General features: G+C 44.8%; 1 protein-coding gene across 1 annotated transcript in view; it reads left to right on the top strand.

The window, feature by feature from the left end:
* Window positions 1-4229: 4229 nt before the first annotated feature.
* Window positions 4230-21970, top strand: part of LOC309969081 (protein FAM169B-like) — a gene marked incomplete at its 5' end in the record, with an annotated part of 85016 nt that continues 67275 nt past the window's right edge. The window contains one exon of the mRNA XM_082850635.1: window positions 4230-4260. Coding sequence (XP_082706761.1) covers window positions 4230-4260 — 31 coding nt within the window. The remainder of the gene's footprint in view (window positions 4261-21970) is intronic.

Here is a 21970-nt window from a genome sequence, read left to right on the forward strand (position 1 = left end):
TGCAGATGTAGAGAATGGACTTGAGGACATGGGGAGTGGGAAGGGTAAGCTGGGACGAAGTGAGAGAGTGGCATGGACATACATACACTACCAAATGTAAAATAGATAGCTAGTAGGAAGCAGCCGCATAGCACAGGGAGATCGTCTCAGTGCTTTGCGACCACCTAGATGGGTGGGATAGGGAGGGTGGGAGAGAGATGCAAGAGGGAGGAGATATGGGGATATATGTATATGTATAGCTGATTCACTATGCTATAAAGCAGCAACTAACACACCATGGTAAAGCAATTATACTCCAATAAATATGTTAAAAAAATAAAATAAAATAAAAGGTGGACACCTGAAAAAAAAAACTACAAACAATAATTGCTGAAGAGGGTGTGGAGAAAAGGGAACACTCTTGCACTGTGGTGGGAATGTAAACTGATACAGCCACGATGGAGAACAGTATGGAGGTTCCTTAAAAAACTAAAAATAGAACTACCATATGACCTAGCAACCCTACTGCTGTGCATATACCCTGACAAAACCATAATTCAAAAAGAGACATGTACCACAATGTTCATTGCAGCTCTATTTACAATAGCCAGGACATGGAAGCAACCTAAATGTCCATCGACAGATGAATGGATAAAGAAGATGTGGTACATATATACAATGGAATATTCCTCAGCCATAAAAAGAAATGAAATTGAGTTATTTGTAGTGAGGTGAATGGACCTAGAATCTGTCATACAGAGTGAAGTAATTCAGAAAGAGGAAAACAAATACCGTATGCTAACACATATATATGGAATCTGAAAAAAATGGTTCTGATGAACCTAGGGTTAGAACAGGAATAAAGATGCAGATGTACAAAATGGAATTGAGGACATGGTGGCAGGGGGAAGGGTAAGCTGGGACGAAGTGAGAGAGTAGCATTGACAAATATACACTACCAAATGTAAAATAGCTAGTGGGAGGCAGCTGCATAGCACAAGGAGATCAGCTCGGTGCTTTGTGACCACTAGAGGAGTGGGATAGGGAGGGTGGGAGGGTGATGCAAGAGGGAGGTGATATGGGGATATATGTATACGTATAGCTGATTCACTTTGTTATACAGCAGAAACTAACACAACATTGTAAAGCAATTATACTCCAATAAAGATGTTTAAAAAAAAAGAAAAAAGAAAAGACCTGACTAAACCAAGGTGTGCTATGTTCTTTGATGGGAGGACTCAAAACTTTAAAGATGTTAATATTCTGCAAATTAATGTTTAAAACTAGAAACAATCTCAGTGAAACCTCAATATCCTTAATTTGTTTGTTCCAGTATTTGATGAGGGTGGTTTGTCCTCCTATATTTCCAAATATATTATGAAGCTGTCATAATTCAAATAGTGTGGTATTGTAGGAACAGGGCAATAAAACAAGAGCCATAATGTATATAAGGATTTAAAATATGGTTAAGGAAGTAACTCAAATTAGTGGAGGAAAGAATGGACCATTTGATGGTGTGGGGATAATTGGCTATAGTGAGATCTATTTCTTATGCAGTATACATAAATAAATTCTATTTGGATTTATTTTATTTGTTGGCCATGCCGTGTGGCATGTGGGATTTTTGTTCCCCAGCCAGGGATCAAGCCCGCACCCCCTGCAATGGAAACGCAGAGTCTTAATCACTGGACCCCCAGGGAAGTCCATCTAGTTGGATTTAAATCCAAATCTAAAGACCAAAACAGTACAAACACTGAAAGCAAAAGTAGAAGGGTTTATTTCTAATTTGGGGGTGGTTTCAGCCTACCCAAGCAAGACAGAAAACCCAGAAACTATAAAGGAAAAGAGGAAGTATTTGACTAAGTTCTGACTTTGAGACAGGAGTTGAATAAGCAGCTGAGAAGCAAGGAACTTTTCAGTCTATTGCTGTTTCTTTCTGTTTTTAAAAGGAACATGTATTCAGGTACCATGTGAGTAATTTAAAAATAAATATATAAAGGCCTTTGAACAATTATGTTTTGCACCAGAGATTAATAAATCTTTAGCCCTATGTGCCAACAGCTTAAGTAGTACCCTCGATTATCAGGGGCTCAAAAAAGGCACAGGGGCCAAAAAAGAGATTTCCTTCCACCTCAGGACATTTGTACTTGCTGTAGCCTTGGCCATTTTCCCTTCCCACATGTTTAGCCTCTTCATTTTCTTCATGTTTTTCCTCAAATGTCGTCCTTTCAACAAGGTTTACAATTAACACTTTATTTAAAATTATAAAAGCCTCCTCCCATCCCATTTCTCTGTTTTATTTTTTTCCTTAGCTGTTATTTAACATACTATTATGTTCTCTTTATCTCCTGCCCACTTCTGCCCAGAAAGTAACCTCCATGAAGGCAAGGTTTTGTCCATTTTGTTCACTGCGGAATCCCTAGAATCTAGACCATATAGGGCACATAGTAGGAAGCTAACAAATATGTGTTGAATGAAAATAAGGTGTTTGGAGGAGTTAAGTGTCTGGAATGCTATCACCCAAGGAGCTCTGTGTTTTTATCACTGTAGAAAATGAAATCTCACACTTCCAAGAGATGACTCAGGGTGGCTCTGAAAACATGCACCTCAGATTGGAACTTGAACCCACGTGGCCGGGACTCAAACCCGGCCAAAACCCACGGTCTTCCAACTGAGATCACACCCCTGGCTTCAGGACGTAATGAAGCTCAGGTTCTTAATGTCTCATCGTGGAAAGAATTCAGTGAGAGACAAAGTGATAGGTAAGAAGTGGACTTATTTAGAGAGAAACACACTCCATAGGCAGAGTGTTGGCCATCTCAGAAGGTGAGAAAGGCACCAGGGTATTGGATTGTCAATTTTTATAGGAGTGGGTAATTTCATAGGCTGAGTGGGAGGAGTATTCCAGCTATCTCAGGAAGGGGTGGGGATATCCAGAAATTGAGCCATCGCCCACTTTTTGATCCTTATGGTAGGCCTTGGAACTGTCATGGCACCTGTGGATGCGTCATTTAGCTTGCAGATGTGTTACAGTGAGCGTATACTGAGCCTCAGGTTCTAGTGGAAGTGGACCTGTCTGCCATCTTGGGCCCATTTGGTTTTAATCAGTTTATGTCATGTCCTCGGGCTATGTCATTCTTTCAAACGCTGTGCCCTGCCCCCTTCCCTCCTGTTTCAGCTCTAAGGGGAGCCTCCAGCTCCGGACACAGTAAATACTGCAGCAATGTGCCATGGAAGTGAAACTGGGACCATTTTTCTTCCTCTGCTTGCGGGTGCCCTGGTCTTCCTCAGGTGGGTTGCTTCAACGGTGAGGTTGCATGGTGGGGAGTAGCTGAGAGGCTCCCCTAAGCCACAGTTTGCTGGGGTACAGGGAGAAAGCAGGCAAATGAATTCTACACCCATCCTGGGGGCAGAGGATCAGAAGGGCTGAGGATGCAGCTCTGAGGGAGCCGGTCCAGAAGGGCAAACTTCAGAGCTGCCAACCAAAGAGGGTAGGTGCCAGCTGACAGGCCTTTGGGTTCCAAGGCCATTGGCATTTTAAAACTACCCCTGCTCCCCCTCTCCCCTGTAAAAAACACCTTCAAACAGGCCCAAAAGAAATGGTAGAGAAACAATTGCTTCTCATTGAATTTTGCTACTTCAAGTGAGTAAAAGCTTGAACATTTAATTAAAAAAAGGTATTAGTTATCAGAAAAAGCACTTTACAGTTGTTAGGAAAAAAACTGAAAAGACTGAAAAAATGGGCAGAAAAGATTACTGGGGGCCCTGCGTTATGGGGGCCATTCGTTGTCTTTGAGCTAGTTTTCAACTGTATACGTTTTCGAAAAGGGATAATACAAGCGATTCTTGCCCATAGAAACAGAAATAACAGGAAGTGGGAAGTGGCGTAGAGAGTGGGGTGCCAGGCCAAGGGGCGCTGGCGAGGGCGTGGGGCTGCGAATGGCTTCTCTTCCAACAGGAGTAGTAAGAGAAATACTAACTACTCAGTAACTACTCATCGGAAGTGATGAGCTCGCTTTGGAAACTGTCTGCAGGGAGCAGGGGTCGCTAGCTACGACCGCAGGGCGGTGGCCCCGGCGCTGGGGGCGGGGGAGGGGGGGCAGGGGCAGGGAAAACATCGGGGCGCAGGCCAGGCAGCCGCGGTGCTGGAGCGGGGGCATTCCTGGAGGAGGGGGCCGGGGTGGGGCGGGGCAGCGGGCGGGGCAGAGGGGGCGGGGCGGGGCTGGGCTGGGCGCCCAGAAAGCGGGAGCATGGAGGCGGAGGCCGCGAGCAGGACTGCAGGTAAGGGGAGCTGGGGCCAGGCCGGCCCGGAGCCTGCCCGCTTCCCTCGCGGTCTGCCGCGCGGGCCCCACCCCACGTGTCGGGTTTCAATGGCTGGGCTGGCCTGAACGCTCCGGGCCCCCGCGCTGCAAAACGAGACTGTAAACAGCGCGCAGCGGCCAGGGAAACTTTCCCCGGAATTGGCGCCAGGGCGCCGCGAGCCGCGCACCTGTTGCCGCCAGGGAACGAGATAGTGGGCGGCCCTGGATGTCAGGGGCGAGACCACCCCCGGGAGGGGCAACCCCCGAGGGGTCTCCGTCACTGCCCTCCCGGCCGTCCCTAGGACCCCCAGCAGCCGGGACCCGATGGCCTGGCCTGGCGAACTCCTTGCCTTCCCTTAGCCTTGGTGGTCTTGTCTGTGAAATGGGAAGCGCACGGTGGGGAGGGTTCGGTAAAGCAGCTCGGGGGACGGCGGGTGCCCCTGTTGCCCCTGTTCGGGGACTGCCAGTTCTGGCCCCCGGCCTGGTGCGCGGCGGGCGTGCCGCCCCGGGCCCTGCAGGCCAGCAGGGGAGCCTGGATTTGCGGGCGCGCCCGGGAGCCCGCCTCCTCCCTCGCGTCCCATGCCTGCCCCTCTCCGGAGAACCGGGCGAAACCGTGAGACTTCTGAATTTGAAAGCACGTGGGACAGATCCCCGAAAGAGTTTCCAGCAGTCCTGCAAAGGAAGGAGTATTTGGATGGGAGCAAGCATAGGGGCGTTTGATGCCGAGAAGTGCCTCTTCCCCTCCTGCATCTTTCCTTTGTTCCCCCGGGGACCCACGGCACGTAGGGCCCCTTGGCTGGGTGCTCATGTCCAGTCCGACCCTCGCTAGAGCCCTGCGCCCACGTGCAGTCAAACCGCAGATTGGCCACTTTCTCCCACCACTCATCTCTAAGGAAAAACTCAATCTTACAGAGGCTCCTCTGCCTTTTATTAGAAGCCAACGGCGGTGGATTACTTGTTATTGTGACCTGCATTCAAAAACTGTGACTTTTAGTTGTTTTTCCCGATTTCAAGTGAGGGAGTTAAGGAGAGAAGGTGGCCACTGTCACTTGTATGAATTACTTACATTCCTTGTCAAAGTTTTCATTGGTCTAGAGATTGAGAAAGGGTTTTGTCTCTAGTTTTAGAGGGAGAAGTACTATTTCGTTTTCTATTTTTCTGTGGTCCTTTCTGGAAAGTTGGTTAATAGTGAGTGCTGTTGCCAGTTTATTGTTTGAGAACTTGGGCAAGAAGAAAAAGTGACTTGCTCTTTTGCTATCACCTTCCTCACCTGCAAAACGGAGAAGACTGCCCACTTCGGGACTTACTGTACAGAAATATCTCATATATTTTAAACACTTAGCTGGTCTGCACACAAAGCTGCTCAGTTTAGCTTTCTCCCTTCCCCTCCCCCTCTGAGTGGTACCATGAGTCAGAAAGTTCCTCCCAACTAGTGCCTTAGAGCTGTGCTTATTCTACCCAGCTTTACTGTTTTAATGGGAAAAGTAATGGTTATTTCATCTTCTGGAAAAGTGTAGTTGGCCTAAACGGTTTCAGGATTTTCCTGTATTTATGTCGGCGTTTGCTGTGGCTTTCATGGTTGCTGATGGCCCAGATGACACACAGCAGTTGCACATTAATCATTTCCACATGTGCTAGATCCTAATGGATGGGAGTTTTACATAGCTGAATCGATGCCTGAGCTTTGATAGCCCATTTCCAAAAAGGGCTTCAGCCAACCATGCATACGTGGGAATCCTTTTTCTTTGAGCAGGGAAGCATGAAACTGAGAATTGTGCTTTCAGGTAAGGCTGTGTCCCGGTCCCCACTTAGTTCTAGCACTAAAAGGTAGGGAAAGGGCACATGACATTCCCGTGGGAGTTGCCTCTGTATCTAGATGAGGTTCCTCAATATTGGTGTGTCTGGGCAGGGGTACTCTCAATAATTCAAAACATACCCCAGGGCCACACACACATTCTCTCTCCTTCTCTCTCTCTCTCTCTCTCTCTCTGAGTCTGTATGTATTTTTAATTTCCCTGATACTGAAGACCGTCTTAGGTTCCACCACACCATCAGTTGCTGTCATTTCAGCTTGGAGTATAGTAGAAAGGAAGAAGAAAGTCAGACATGACCCAGTTCTGTTACTCCTCTCATCCTTTACCTTGAAGTTCCGTCATCTATAAAATAAGGTCTTGACCTGCCTCATAAGGATTAGATGAGACCTTGTGTTCATCAGAGCGGACTACTGGGCCCCTTGTGAAATTTTGAGTAGACTCAGAGGAGGCCCTTTATTTTGCACCCCCCCCTTCTGTTTACACAGCAAATGAAAGCGTCTGTGAGAATTACCTGTTTTATGATCTCCATTTAGGCAGTCAGTTTAGTGTTCCAGTTTTGAAAAGTTAGGTGCCAGACAGTTTGTAGTGGTAATACAAGCAGAGCTTTATAGACAGGAAAGCTAGCAAGCAAGGAGGAAAATCCGGATGACTCCAAAGCTTGGGTTGGGACAGTGGTGATGCCACTAAAGAAACTGATTCTGGGAGGGGGAATACATGATGCAGTCTAAACACGGTGACTTCAGAATGTTTCAGTAGCTTCCCGTTGGAGACACTGAAGAGTTAGTCAGAAACACTGACGCTGGAGCAGAGGAGGAATCTAGAAAGGCCAGTGCTGGCCCTTTTGGGGGCCTGTTGGGGACCCCTGTTGCCAAGTGGGAGGAGCACAGCAGTTGGAGGCGTGGCGTGGGCATCTCCTGGGAGATGGGAGGTGGGGAGGAGCTGAGGGCACAGCCCGAAGGCTCAGGGAGGAAGAAGCTCTGAGAACCTGATGTTGAGACCCAAGGAGGAGAGACTGAAAAGAAAAAAGCCCATGGGGGCAGGGCCTGGGGCTGAGGGAGGCCTAGGCAGGTGCTGACTGCATGGGCTCAGAAGGAGGGTCAGGGAGAGGGAGAGGCCAGCGGGGAAGGGGGTTGGCATGTCACATGACCCTGAAGGGGGTCAAGCATAGCTGATGTTTCAGGGACAAGAAGAGGGAGAAGGCTGAGCTTGAGGTGGTGATATGAGTGTGGGGAGGTGGCTTTTCCCTTGCATTTTTGGTGGAGGAGACTTGAAGACACTTTTAGTAAACTAACCCTTAGGAGCACTTTTCTGCCTGCGGAGTATTGCTCTAAACCCTTTCTAAGCGTTACCTTAATTGATCCTCGTAGTAAATAGTAAATATAGATACTATTATTATCCCATTTTACTGGTGAGGAAGCTGAGGCACAGAGATGTAGTCACTTGCCTAAGGTCACCTGGCTAGTAAGTGGTAGTGCTGGGATTTCAATTGGGGGGTGATTGGTGGTGGTGGTCTGACTCCCCAGAGAAAGGGACTTAAAATGAGGGTGATGTCTGCCCCCCTTCCCCCTGCCCCACACCGAAATGGAGGCTCAGGAAGGTGATAATCCATGAGCTAGCTCCTCAGAGATGAGCTCATGTTAACATAACACTTCAAAAAAAAAATCAAATATTCATCAGCCATTTTGCCTCTTCTCTAGTTCAAGATGTAGAAGTGTCCTTTTAGAGGAACAGGGACCTGGCAACTTGGAGGAATCTCAGTTCCTGAGGGGCAGGGCCTCACTGGGGTTATGAGGGACTCATAGGCTGGGCTGGGCACTGGGACTTCTGTCACTAAGTGCTTTTGTGCCCTAGGTGAGTCTCCATTCCTTCATCAGGAGGGAGGGGAAAGGATAAGATGGTCTCTAAAACTCCACTCGGCCATGAAGTTTGTCAGTTACTTCCTGTCACTATAACCAGACTGTAATCCTACTGAGGGCAGGACCCTTACTGATGTTTCTGTCCTAGTGCCCTGCTTGCCGCTGGCACATGGTCAGAGCCCTGTGAGCTTTGGATGGAGGAATAATTTCCTTTCAGGTGCTGGTGAAGACCTTTGTTGGTTCCCTGGCCACAGGAAGGGTTGCTGGGAGAATTTTACAGATTGTGTGTTTTAGGATGTGGGGTGATTCAAGCTGGCCTGCCACCCCTGGGGTTGAGTGCCACTGGTCAGCCCATCCCCTGGGAAATGTCTTTCTAGGGGTCCCACTCTTCTTGGGAAGGCCTGGTCCGCAGTGGGTCCTCCTAATGGCCTGGACATTTTGTATGTCCCCTGTCTGTTGGTTCTGATTCTTTGCCGTATAATGGAATCCATCCTATAGATGGTCGTTGTTCACCCCCATCTCTAGACATCAAGGGGTGTATTATGTCTGTATTAAACAGGGATCTCTGCTATACTAGGCCAGGCCAGAGATGGCTGCTGTCCTGACCTCTGGCTTCTGCCGTGGCCTGGCAGGATGGAGTGAATGACCAGGCGTCCAGGACTCGGGCTGGGCAGTGGGAAGGCAGTGGGCACTGAAGTGTTGTCTTTCTGACCTTTGAAACCCTAGTCTGGTGACCGGCTGACTGGCCTTAGCTGGGTTCCTGACAGCAGCTGGCTCCTGGCTCCTCTGATGACATTCTTATTTGTAGCTCAGCTCTGGGAAATTCCAAACAGAGGATTATAGAAAAGAGCTGTGTTTTCTTTTGTGTTGTGTGGTATAGAAAGCAATTTTAGGACACAATTCAAGCACACTTGTTGGTCAGATGCCCCTGGTGTCCCGTGACTTTTAAAGTCAGGGTTATTGTGGGGGTTAAGTGACTGTCAGTAGCAACTGAAGGTCCAGGGCCTTTGAATAACGTTTGTTAGGATGTAACAGCTGTGGTTTACAAATTCCATGCCTTTTAGTGCACCCATCCTCTGTTGTGGGTGTTTCCTTTTCCAAGGCCAACGATCAGCAACCTTCAGTGGGGGTGGGACACACAGCATGTGTATATAAAGGCCACTGTCTGCCGAAATCCAGGCATGTCTCTCTCCCTGATTCTTTGGACCACTCGGAACCCTTTCGCAGCAGACCCTTTGCATTCCCTGTGCCCAGGCAGTGGCTTCGCTTCCTGCTTAAACCAGTGCCTATTATCTGTTGAGGCACAGAATCATTTCGATGCTTCTTTGCTCCTCCGAATCTGGGCAGCCACGGGGGCCACTGGGAATGGCCTGAGGCTGAGGGCTGGGGGCTCCTGGGGAGGGCAGAGGGGAAGTTTCTGTCCATGTGTGTGTTGGGGGCTCCCAAGGCCCAAACCCTCCTAGACTGCTTGGTTTCCTTGTCTTGCAGAAATTAAGACAAATGTGTTTTTCTTGGAAACCGAGTCTCTAACCACTACTCGCAAGTTCCACTGACAGAGAAAGCTGTATTCATTTACTCAGTGCATTTTGCTGAAATAACCCCTAATTGGAGTCCCTGAGTGTTTCATTCAGTGATAAGTGCTTGAGAAGTCAAAGTTGTGGGGATGCCATCATTGCAGAGACTTCTGCTCACAGTGCTGTCTCACCGCCCACTATGCTCTGTGAAATGCTGCTTAGTGGACCAGGCTTGGTGAGTGTATGTATGTGGGGCGAGGCATATAGGCTCAAACAGTGAATTATACTCAGTTGTTCATTTTGACCTATGTTTTCCAGCAAGTGATTTCTTTAATGCATGTGTGTTGCCCATATTTGGTCTATTAGAACATCCTGGAAAAACATTTTTGTAAGCTATGCAGAAGGAAAAGAATTGCTCTGTGTTTCTTCAGAATACATGATAACTGAGTAAAAATATTATTAAGATATTCAAAAATGCTTGGTCAATACACTAATAAAAATCTGTCCTTGTGCAAAAGCATAGTCTAGTTACTTGTTGGCGAATATATATATTTTTTAACATATATATATATTTATATATATATATATATATATAACATAATATATATTTTTAATATATTTTTTACTGGAGTATAATTGCTTTACAATGGTGTGTTAGTTTCTGCTGTATAACAAAGTGAATCAGCTATATATATATACATATATCTCCATATCTCCTCCCTCTTGCTATCTTCCTCCCACGCTCCCTATCCCACCCCTCTAGGTAGACACAAAGCACCGAGCTGATCTCCCTGTGCTATGCGGCTGCTTCCCACTAGCTATCTATTTTACATTTGGTGGTGTATATATGTCCATGCCTCTCTCTCACTTCGTCCCAGTTTACCCTTCCGCCTCCCCCTGTCCTCAAGCCCATTCTCTATGTCTGCATTTTTATTCCTGTCCTGCCTCTAGGTTCTTCAGAGCCATGTTTTTTTTTTTAAATTTTAGATTCCATATATATGTGTTAGCATACGGCATTTGTTTTTCTCTTTCTGACTTACTTCACTCTGTATGACAGACTCTAGGTCCATCCACCTCATTACAAATAACTCAATTTCATTTCTTTTTATGGCGGAGTAATATTCCATTGTATATATGTGCCATATCTTTATCCATTCATCTGTCGATGTACACTTAGGTTGCTTCCATGTCCTGGCTGTTGTAAATAGAGCTGCAATGAACATTGTGGTTCATGACTCTTTTTGAATTATGGTTTTCTCAGGGTATATGCCCAGTAGTGGAATTGCTGGCTCGTATGGTAGTTCTACTTTTAGTTTTTTAAGGAATCTCCATACTGTTCTCTATAGCGGCTGTATCAATTTACATTCCCACCAACAGTGCAAGAGGGTTCCCTCTTCTCCACACCCTCTCCAGCATTTATTGTTTGTAGATTTTTTTTTTTTTTTTCGGTACGCAGGCCTCTCACTGTTGTGACCTCTCCTGTTGCGGAGCACAGGCTCCGGACGCACAGGCTCAGCGGCCATGGCTCACGGACCCAGCCGCTCCGTGGCATGTGGGATCCTCCCAGACTGGGGCACGGACCCGTGTCCCCTGCATCGTCAGGCAGACTCTCAACCACTGTGCCACCAGGGAAGCCCTGTTTGTAGATTTTTTGATGATGGCCATTCTGACTGGTGTGAGGTGATACCTCATTGTAGTTTTGATTTGCATTTCTCTAATGATTACTGATGTTGAGCATCCTTTCATGTGTTTGTTGGCAATCTGTATATCTTCTTTGGAGAAATGTCTATTTAGGTCTTCCACCCAATTTTGGATTGGATTGTTTGCTTTTTTTGATATTGAGCTGCATGAGCTGCTTGTGTATTTTGGAGATTAATCCTTTGTCTGTTGCTTCTTTGGCAAATATTTTCTCCCATTCTGAGGTTTCTCCCATTCTTTTTGTCTTGTTTATGGTTTCCTTTGCTGTGCAAAAGCTTTTAAGTTTCATTAGGTTCCATTTCTTTATTTTTGTTTTTATTTCCATTTGTCTAGGAGGTGGGTCAAAAAGGATCTTACTGTGATTTATGTCATGGAGTGTTCTGCCTATGTTTTCCTCTAAGAATTTTATAGTGTCTGGACTTACATTTAGGTCTTTAATCCATTTTGAGTTTATTTTTGTGTATGGTGTTAGCAGGTGTTCTAATTTCATTCTTTTACATGTAGCTGTCTAGTTTTCCCAGCACCACTTAGTGAAGAAGCTGTCTTTTCTCCATTGTATATTCTTGCCTCCTTCATCAAAGATAAGATGACCATATGTGTGTGGGTTTATCTCTGAGCTTTCTATCCTGTTCCATTGATCTATATTTCTGTTTTTGTGCCAGTACCATACTGTCTCGATTACTGTAGCTTTGTAGTATAGTCTGAAGTCAGGGAGCCTGATTCCTCCTGCTCTGTTTTTCTGTCTCAAGATTGGTTTGGCTCTTCGGGGTCTTTTGTGGTTCCATACAAATTGTGAAATTTGACAAATATGTTTTTAATCATAAGAATTAAATATGAATATTGACAGATCATCTTGTTTTCATTTCTTGCCTTTTTTTAAATTGAGATTTTCCCCACCCTGGCCCTAATTCCATTTTTTTCTCTCTCCTATTTTGAAATTTAATATCTATATTTCTATTCTCTTAGGGGCTTGACATTTTAATGTGCATGTTAATTCTAATTAATTCTGAAATTAATCAGTTTTAAACTTTCTCTGGAATCATATAAGGGCCTTGAAATGCCTTCACTCAGATTACTTCCTTCCCAATTTCTGTGCTATGTGTTATGTAGCACCTTAGTTCTGTTATTATTATTTTTTTAAATCTCCTTAAATTAGAAGTTTTTGTTTTGTATGGTCAGCATTGGCTTGGGTTTTATCCAAATGTTTCTCATTTTCTTTGCTCCCATTCCTTCTTCTTTTTTTTTTAATATAAATTTATTTATTTAATTTTTGGCTGTGTTGGGTCTTCATTGCTGTGTGTGGGCTTTCTTTAGTTGCGGCAAATGGGGGCTACTCTTTGTTGCGGTGTGTGGGCTTCTCATTTACGGTGGCTTCTCTTTGTTGTGGAGCACAGGCTCTAGGTACGCGGGCTCAGTAGTTTGGCTCATGGGCTCTAGAGAGCACGCTCAGTAGTTGTGGCACACGGGCTTAGTTGCTCCGTGGCATGTGGGATCTTCCTGGACCAGGGCTCGAACCCATGTCCCCTGCATTGGCAGGCAGATTCTTAACCACTGAGCCATGAAGGAAGTCCCTCCTATTCCTTCTTGACTGACTTCCTCTTGAGGTCAATTTCCTTTCCCTTGATAATAGGCATCCTTTAGAAATAACTTTAGGGAGGATCTGTTGGTAGTAAACTCAGGTTTTGTTTTTCTAAAATGTTTTTTATTTCACCTGCATTGTTGGAAGTTAGTTCTGCTGGATGGAGGGTGAAAGTTATTTTCCTTTCGCACTTTAAAAATGTTCTTCCATTGTCTCCTGGCTTCCATAGTTGCTGTTGAGAAGGCAGCTGTCAATGAAGCTGTCCTATTGGGAGGATGTGTCTTTCCCTTCTGGCTGCTTTCATGGTCACCTTTTTGTATTGGGTTGGTGAAAAGGTTCATTCAGTTTTTTCCATAAGATGGCTCTAGTAGAGCTTAGTTGGCTTTAACTTCATTTGAAACAATTTTGTTAGATTGTATTGTGACAGCTGTCATATCAGCATGCATTTAAAAAAACTTATCAAAATTGGTGAATTTTTGTATAGCTATTTTAATATTGAAGATAGAAGAAAAAAAGCAACATTTTCAGCATATTATGCTTTATTATTTCAAGAAAGGTAAAAAGGCAACTGAAACACAAAAAAATATTTGTGCAGTGTATGGAGAAGGTGCTGTCACTGATTGAACGTGTCAGAAGTGGTTGGTGAAGTTTTGTGCTGGAAATTTCTCACTGGATGATGCTCCACAGTTGGGTAGATCAATTGAAGTCGATAGTGATCAAATCGAGACATTAATTGAGAACAATCAACATTATACCATGCTGGGAGATAGCTTACATACTCAAAATATCCAAATCAAGCATTGAAAATCATTTGCACCAGCCTGGTTATGTTAATGGCTTTGATGTTTGGGTTCCACATAAGTTAAGTGGAAAAAAACCTTCTTGACAGTATTTCCACATGGGATTCTCTACTTAAATGTAACGAAAGCATTCCGGTTTTTAAAACAAATTGTGACGGGCGATGAAAAGTGGATACTGTACAATAACGTGGAATGGAAGAGACTGTGGGGCAAGCGAAATGAACCACCATCAACCACACCAAAGGTCAGTCTTCATCCAAAGAAGATGATGTTGTGTATATGGTGGGATTGGAAGAGAGTCCTCTATTATGAGCTCCTTCTGGAAAACCAAATGATTGATTCCAACAAGTACTGCTCCCAAGTAGACCAACTGAAATCAGCACTCGATGAAAAGCATCTGGAATTAGTCAAAAGAAAATGCATAATCTTCCATCAGGATAATGCAAGACCACATGTTTCTTTGATGACCAGGCAAAAACTGTTACAGCTTGGCTGGGAAGTTCTGATTCATCTGCTGTATTCACCAGACACTGCACCTTTAGATTTCCATTTATTTCGGTTTTTACAAAATTCTCTTAATGGAAAAAATTTCAATTCCCTGGAAGACTGTAAAAGGCACCTGGAACAGTTCTTTGCTAAAGAAGATAAAAAATTTTGGGAAAATGGAATTATGAAGTTGCCTGAAAAATGGCAGAAGGCAGTGGAACAAAATGGTGTATAGGTTGTTCAATATATTTCTTGGTGAAAATGAAAAATGTGTCTTTTATTTTTACTTAAAAACTGAAGGAACTTTTTGGCCAACCCAATGTTTGTTGTTGCAGCTTGACCACAGTGTGTTTAGGAGGGGAGTTTTCTTTATTTTTCCTCCTTTGGGGTTGGTTGGGATCCCAAAGTCAGAGGACAGGTGTCTTTCATTAATTCTGGAAAAATTTCAAACAAATTTCATCAAATCTTGACTCTTCCTTACTGTTTTTTCTCCTTCTGGAACTTCAATTACATTGTTGGTAGACCATACCATTCTACTCTCCGTCTCTCTTAACCTGCCTTTCATGTTTTACACTTGTTCTGTCTTTCTGTGCTGCATTTCTGGGTAATTTCTTCAGATCTATTTTTCTGTTCATTGGCTATTTCAGACATAAATTTCTAGAAGCTCTACTTTCTTTCCCCCTAGAATGTTATGGGACAATTTAAAAAATCTTGGCCCTTTATATTCCCTATTTAAAGTTCTTTAAACATATTTCATATCTCTATCTTCTGTATTAGATAATTTCAGTATCTGTAGTCTTTATGGGTCTGAGTCTATAGTTTGTGCTCTTTTGTGGCAGTTTATTTCATCATATGTTAGAGATTTTTGAAATCAGGTCTGAATGACACCAAAGCTCTTGCCCTCGTGCCCAAACCTCACTCTCTATGTGGCCTGATGTTGGGGAGGTCTGATGAGGTGGCATCATTTTGTGGGTGCTTCATCTGTGTTTTTATACTGGTTCAGTTTGTAATACCTCAAGGAAAATAGTATTTTTGAATAATGTACATCTTATTCTTCTGTTGGCAGGTTCATCAGTTTCCCCCTTTGGAAAGAGCTAGGATCTTAACAGAAATTATACTGTTTCCAATGTTAGTTTATAAATGTCACAATATGAAAGCTACTAGTTGAATTTCATTGACTTATATGAAGTGGAGGGGTTAAAGCAGAAAGTCAGCTTGGCCCCTCACCTCACACATCCATCTAGCAGCAGGTTCTGCCATGTCCACTGCTAACATCTAGCTCAAGCCTGCCATCTCCTTCTCATCATCTAAACTGCCATCATTAGTCTAAGCCATCATCATCACTTGACTCAACTTGCACTGCCCCTGGTTCGGATTCCTGCTGCAGTGTGATCTGGAGGAGGCAGCAAACACACACTCCAGTTATCATGCCCCACTGGGGACCCTTCAGCATCCTCCTACTGCATTCTTCTTGAAACCTGAAGTCGGAACTTGGCCAGCGTCCTATTACTCTAGCCCCTGTCTGCCTGCTTCCTGTGACCTTGCTCTTCTCCCCTTGGCCAGCCATGCTGCAGGCACACTGGCCACCCTTGAGCGCTTGGACTCCCTCCACTCCTTTCTTCCTCCTGCAGGGGCTGTTCCTTCAGTCTGGTTGGCTCTTGATCTTGCTCTGCATGAGGCGAACATTTTATTCTTCAGTCCTTCTGCTTAAAGGTTACCTCCTTAGAGAGACCTTTGCTGGTCATCCTGTCCTGTCTCCCACCTCCCTTGTCACTCGCCTCCCTCCATGCCATGGGGGTATTAACTGTTTTTATGTCTCCCACCCAGGCGGTAAGTTCTATAAGAGCAGAGGCCACTTCTGCTTTTTCACCACTGTATCGACTAGCACTTAGCACAGTGTCTGGCAATAGTAGGAAAGTTCCTAAATGATGACCATGATTGTTTTATATTATACATTATAAAATAGCTTTATAGCAGAAAGTTTTTTCAAACCTTTGCTGTGGTGTTGGTATTGAATGTGATCAGGGTCTGATTAGACCTCTTTCCAGGACCGTAGGGTATCAGGAAGACCTTTGTCTAAGCTAAGGTCACCCTTGGGCAGGGACCCTGGGAGCAGATATCATAGAAACCTCAGGGTATTACTACTACTACTACTACTACCACCATCACCACTACTACAGTACTATTACTACTATTATTATATTTTACTATTACTACTATTATTATATTAAAAAAATATATATATATTATATTTTTTAAAAAGTAGTTTTTTTCCCCCAAGCCTTAAAGTACAAATGACAATGCACACTCAGTCTGTCCTCTTTTCACTGCTGCCACCTCCCAGCTTCTGCCTCTTTCTTGGGAGTGTGGCTCAGATGGACAGTGGGCAGAGGTGGCATCATTGCCCTGTGATGCAGGTGCTGTGATGAATCCTGTGTAGGTAGCCCATTTAGACCACATCAGCCTTGCCACTTATCTCTTTGTGAATTCATGTCATTCTAATTCTTACAAGCTTTTAAAGTAGTTGTTAAAAGTTATTAATATGTGGGCAAGAGAGTTAATAGACATTTCTCCAAAGACACACAAATGGCCAGTCAGCACGTGAAAAGATGCTCAACATCACTAACCATTAGGGGAATACAAATCAAAACCACAGTGAGATACCACTTCACATCCATTTGGATGGCTGTTATCAGAAAAAGCAGAAAATGACAAATGTTGGGTGAGAATGTGGAGAAATTGGAATCTTTGTGCATTGCTGGTATAAAATGGTACAGCCACTGTGGGGTATGGCAATTCTTCAAAAAATTAAGCACAGAACTACTGTATGATCCAGCAATTCCACTTCTGGGTATATCCCCAAAAGACGTGAAAGCAGGGACTAGAAGAGATATTTCTAGATCTATATTCATGGCAGCATTATTCACAATAGCCAAAAGGTGGAAGCAATCCAAGTGAACATCAGCAGATGAATGGATAAGCAAAATGGGGTGTGTGTATGTATATAATGGAGTATTATTCAGCCTTAAAAAGGCAGGTATTTTAAACAGTACTATACTGAGCACTAGCTGCCTTTTGGTGTTAGTACACAATGTGTGGTCCTTGACACAATATAAATTACTAAGTACACAAATTGGTGAAAGTACTTCTGGAAATCTCAAGATCTGGGTTTGAATCTCAGCCCCATTACTAACTTTCCATTTTGAGAATGTTTCCACTTCTGAAAAATGGGGTCAGTTCTTTGTTCTTTCTTGACTTCAAAGGGTTGATGTAAGTTTCAAACAAACGAGGAAGTGTGACAGCCCTTTTGTTATCTGGAAAATACTGTACAAATGTAAGGTATAAAAGGGTACATTTTAATGTGAAAACATATCGCTATTTTTCTAATGCTTTCTCTCCCAACTAGTACTTGAGAAACTTTGTTTATCCACAGAAGGCAGAATGTTAATTTTCTTTTATATGTCTTCAATTTAAAACTGGGCTGGTACTAACGTGGATGCAAATATTTCTATTTGGCAGGTACCTCTTCATCTACTTTTCAGTTTTACACAGAAGAGTCCAGTGCCCTTATAAAATGTAGCTTTCTCAACACATTTCCAGACATTGGGAGGTAACTACACTTTCCCTGAGCGACTCATTGTCTAGGTTTAAGGTAATCCCATTCTTCTCCATTCATTCTCCATGTGGGGTAGTCCGGGTGATGAGGCTGAGTGCTTAAACAGGGGGCACCAGCTTAATCTAGAATTGGGTCATGGAGACTGAGGACTAGTCTACTTTCAGCTCTCCTTGTTGCTTTGCACAGGGCTGAGCATACCAGATAGAGACCTAACTTTGTCCTCTTCAGAAATATTATTGTTAGCAGTGTAATAGATGGACATATAGGGATGTGATTTCTGGATGAAAGTTTATAAAGTCCATTAACAACCACAGTTTTTGGGTAAGTTCTGAGAAATGTTATTCTGTGACTAATGGGTAAAACATCATGGTGATGAGTTATTTGTCTTCCTCTCGTGTGCTGTGTGGTTTAGGGCTCTGCTTCCTGCGGGCCAACTGCCCCCCACCCCCACCCCCACCCTGCCCAGCCTTTCCCCACCAGCTTCAGGACCACCACATCTTGTGGTGATGTTACTGACACTGGGATTTGATATTTTTACAAGTTCCTGGTCAGTTAAATTCAGGATACAAAGAGTCAGGCTCTCCATGTTCTCCTGAGTATGTGCCAAAGCTCTCTTCCTTCTGGTAAAGGTTAGACAAATAGGGCACCATAATGATGACCACATGGGATGGAGGAGTTCAAGTTCAGGGGCAAAAGGTGGGCCTGGGCTTCCTGCAGCTGTATCAGATGAGGACCCCTCTTCTGTTACCATTCATGAGGAAGCAGACATTTGAGATGCTGTTTCCTCCTGTCTGCCCCAAATAGGGCTCCACATTTGTCCCCAAATGTGACACCTCTTTGAATGCAAAAGGAACAGTATGTTTCAGACCCACTTCATATCCTTTTGAATGATTCAGGGGGAAAAATAGTTTAATCTTTGTATCATTTGCCTAAGGGTAAGATGCACCAGTGCTCAGATTATGAGACCTTCATATTAAAAGCAATTAGGATTACATAAATCTTTGTGTGGGTGGCACACAAAGTCATCTGCATATTTTACCATCTTAGATTTGGGACAAGTGATTTATTCTCAGCCAAGGCAATGACAAGTTGCAAGTTGGCCAGTACTAAATCTGTGATAACAGAGCAACAGGCTCCCTGTCAGTTACCAGTAATGAAACCTACCCTGCCACCACCTGCAGACCTCTCCCAGAGCTTCCTCCGTTCCCTGACAACTTTGCTCATCTGCTCAGAAATTCTAACATTTTCTACATTCTGTCTTCCAACATTTTTTTTCAATTCTTTGCTAAGAATATTTTGGCAATCAGATGCTCTTCAAAAACCAACAAAAATATCCAAGTGTGTATTTACTTCACCTTCTGTTCTCTTCTCCTCTATGTGGAGGATTGTTCTGCTGACACCACGGCCCCCTTGCCTGTGGTCCTTGAGCTCCAGGTATTTGCATATTTGCTATCTGTCTGATAGTGATGGGTCCTCTTGCCCTGACATTATGTCAAAGCACTCTTCTCTAAGATATTGTTTGTCATCTGTCCATCAGTGTTCTGGGACGGGGGTCCCTAGTTAAATAAGTTTGGGAAATAAATGCTGGATTAATCAAATCTCATTGCTGCAGGGTTTCTAAATGTCCAGATTGGTGATAGGCACAAAGAACCCCCAGCAGTGAGCTCTGAGCATCACAGCAGTTCCCCTTTTCCAAACTCGCTGGCCTCAGAAACCTCCTTCCACAGCATATCTTGTGAAGCTAGTGTTCCACAGAATATATGTGTGAAAATGCATGCTACAAGGGAAGTCAGGAACGTAGGATTCTTTGGCCCTCTTAAAAAAGAAAAATTAAATGTAATCATACTTTAAGAGTAGTTCTCAGCTTTAAGGCATCCTGTGGTGAATGCTTTGGAGGGTCAGGATGAAGTTTGCATTTGTGAATACTGAATTTTCTTAAAGCAGGCAGCTTTGAAGTGCATGCCTCACTGGACATCAGGGACCCTGGTGAATTCCTGGTGCTGAATTCTGAGCCATTGAGGTGGCATTTGGAAATCTTCTCCCTTTAGGCACTACCCTACCACCGTGGGTGTGCAAAACACCTGGGTTCAGACACTTCTTGTCTGATGCCCTCTCTCCGGTTAGAAACTAGGCTCCAAACTCTCTGCTAAGCTCAGAATTAGGCGCTTAGCCCCACTCAGCGTATTTCTTCTATAATAAGGATTCCTTCTAATAATTTCCTTTTAGAAGCAAATTATTTGGTGAAGAAAACCACCAGATAGCTTATGTGAAAAAGAAAAGCAAAAATAAAAAAATTCTGTACCCTGGAAACTCAAGATTTGGTACAAAGATCCTGAATGATTTCAGCATTTTCCCTGGAAGAATGCTTTAAGATAGACCTCTGCTTTTGTTTTTCGGGTGACCACAACCAACTTATGCTTAAAGTGAATTCTTAAAATCGGGGTTCGTTGGGGGATTTCTATTTCTTTGCTGTCTGCAATGAATTATCATTTCAACTGTGTGCCGTTTTTCATAAAAGCATTTTGCATTGTACTGAAAAGATTACATTCTTTTGGCTTTGGAAAAATATTTCCTGTTGGGTTCAAACCATTAAAGCCTGTTAGCATTTCACATCTGGAAGCTCCTGCCCGAGTCTGCCTTCCATCAGCAGCTCGGAGGCCAGGCTGGTCTCCGGCGCGTGCAGAAGACGCCCCAGACTTGTTTACTTCCCGAGGGCCCCTCTGCAAGGCCCAAATGTGCCCTTGTGGTTGGCGGGTGGGCGGGGGCGGGGCTTCCTTCCTCCCTGCAATGGAGGCGGGGTCGTGTGTGTGTGTGTGTGTGTGTGTGTGTGTGTGTGTGTGTGTGTGTGTGTGTGTGTGTGTGTGTGTGTGTGTGTGTGTGTGTGTGTGTGTGTGTGTGTGTCCGTCCTGGGTTGGGGAAGGGGTCTCCCTTGCCAGCCAGCATTGGATGCCCCTTCCCCTCTCCTGCCCTAAGCATTTCCCTTTTATTTTTTTCACTCCCACCCAGTTTTCCAGAAAGCTAACCCAAACATTTTCCGTGTAAGGAGGAGTCTGCCCGAACTTTTCTGATGGGGCAGTTTCCCCAGAGAGATGAGAAGGAATTAAAACCCCAAAGGCTGGAGCAGCCTCCTCCTGTCCCCGGCCAGCTTGGGGGGCCCTTTCCCTGGGGTGCAGGGGTCTGGCCCAGCTTAAAGGTTTTAAAAGGGAACCTTTAAGAGATCTTTGGAAATTCCTTTTCGTGGAGGGTTAATTTATCCCCAGAGACAGGCCCGATGCAGCCCCCATGCTCACGCTATCGGGCTGATAGGGGGTCTTCTCAGACCCCCAGGGACCCGCGCCTGGGCTGCAAGGCAGGAGAGCCCTGAGGGGCCAGGGTGCCCTGGGAATACTGTCGGTCAGGTTCTTTGAGGGGCTCTCACAGCTCCAGCAGCATACCCGGCCAGGGAAGTGATTTCATGGTGTACAAGGAGCAAAATACATTCACTGCATTTCTCCTGACCACACTCGGCCAGAGCCAATGCCAGGCAAGCTGTGGCAGCCTCTGGGGGAGCCAGGCAGAGGCCCCTAGGCCCAGTGGTCTTGGGTGAGGTACCCCACCCTGTGCCCTCCGCAAAACGTGGACGATTACGCTGTCCTCCCAGTCCCCTGTCAGCAGAGGTCTCAGCTTGTGTGTGTGTGTGTGTATTGGTGGTGGTGGGGTGTCATTGATAAGGCTTGTCAGTCAAACCTCAACCTCACTGGAGTGGACTGAAGGCTTGCCTCTGACAAACATCTCTCCCAAGACACAGGGCCAGCGCCAGAGAGTAAAAGTCCAGGTGGGATTTTTACTTGCTCCGTAAGACTGCATTCCTGGGGGCGTCTGGAGAAAGGTAGCTATTGAAGTTGCTTTCATGGGAGAATCATGCAGCATGAGTCAGGTGCCCTAGGGCTGAAGCAGCCCACTTCCCAGTATGTTTTTCTTAATTTATTTGAACGTGCACTGAATCTTTTTTCATACCTGTGGGAAGCCACTAGACCAACTGGATGAATAGCAGTTTGAACAGAGAGCTCAGCTAAACAACCACCCACATTTCCGAAGTGCTCAGGATGAGAAAGGCATAGGGAGAGGCCTTTGTTGGCGAGGGGTGTTGGGGCCAAGAGAGGAGAGAACAAGCACTCAGTGTGCCTGGAGGGAGTCTTCACGTTCCTGGTGGGGTGAGGCTGCCTCACCTGCTGACCCATGTGAAAGGCCGAGTTCAGGTGTGTAAGGCCCTGCAGCACAGGGGAAGTGGCCAAGGTATATCAATTCCCATCCGAAGCCAAGCTGGATTCTAACACGGGACTCAGTA

This window comes from Leucopleurus acutus, assembly GCF_964270905.1.
Source record: "Leucopleurus acutus genome assembly, chromosome: 1".
Classification (NCBI taxonomy): Eukaryota; Metazoa; Chordata; class Mammalia; order Artiodactyla; family Delphinidae; genus Leucopleurus; species Leucopleurus acutus.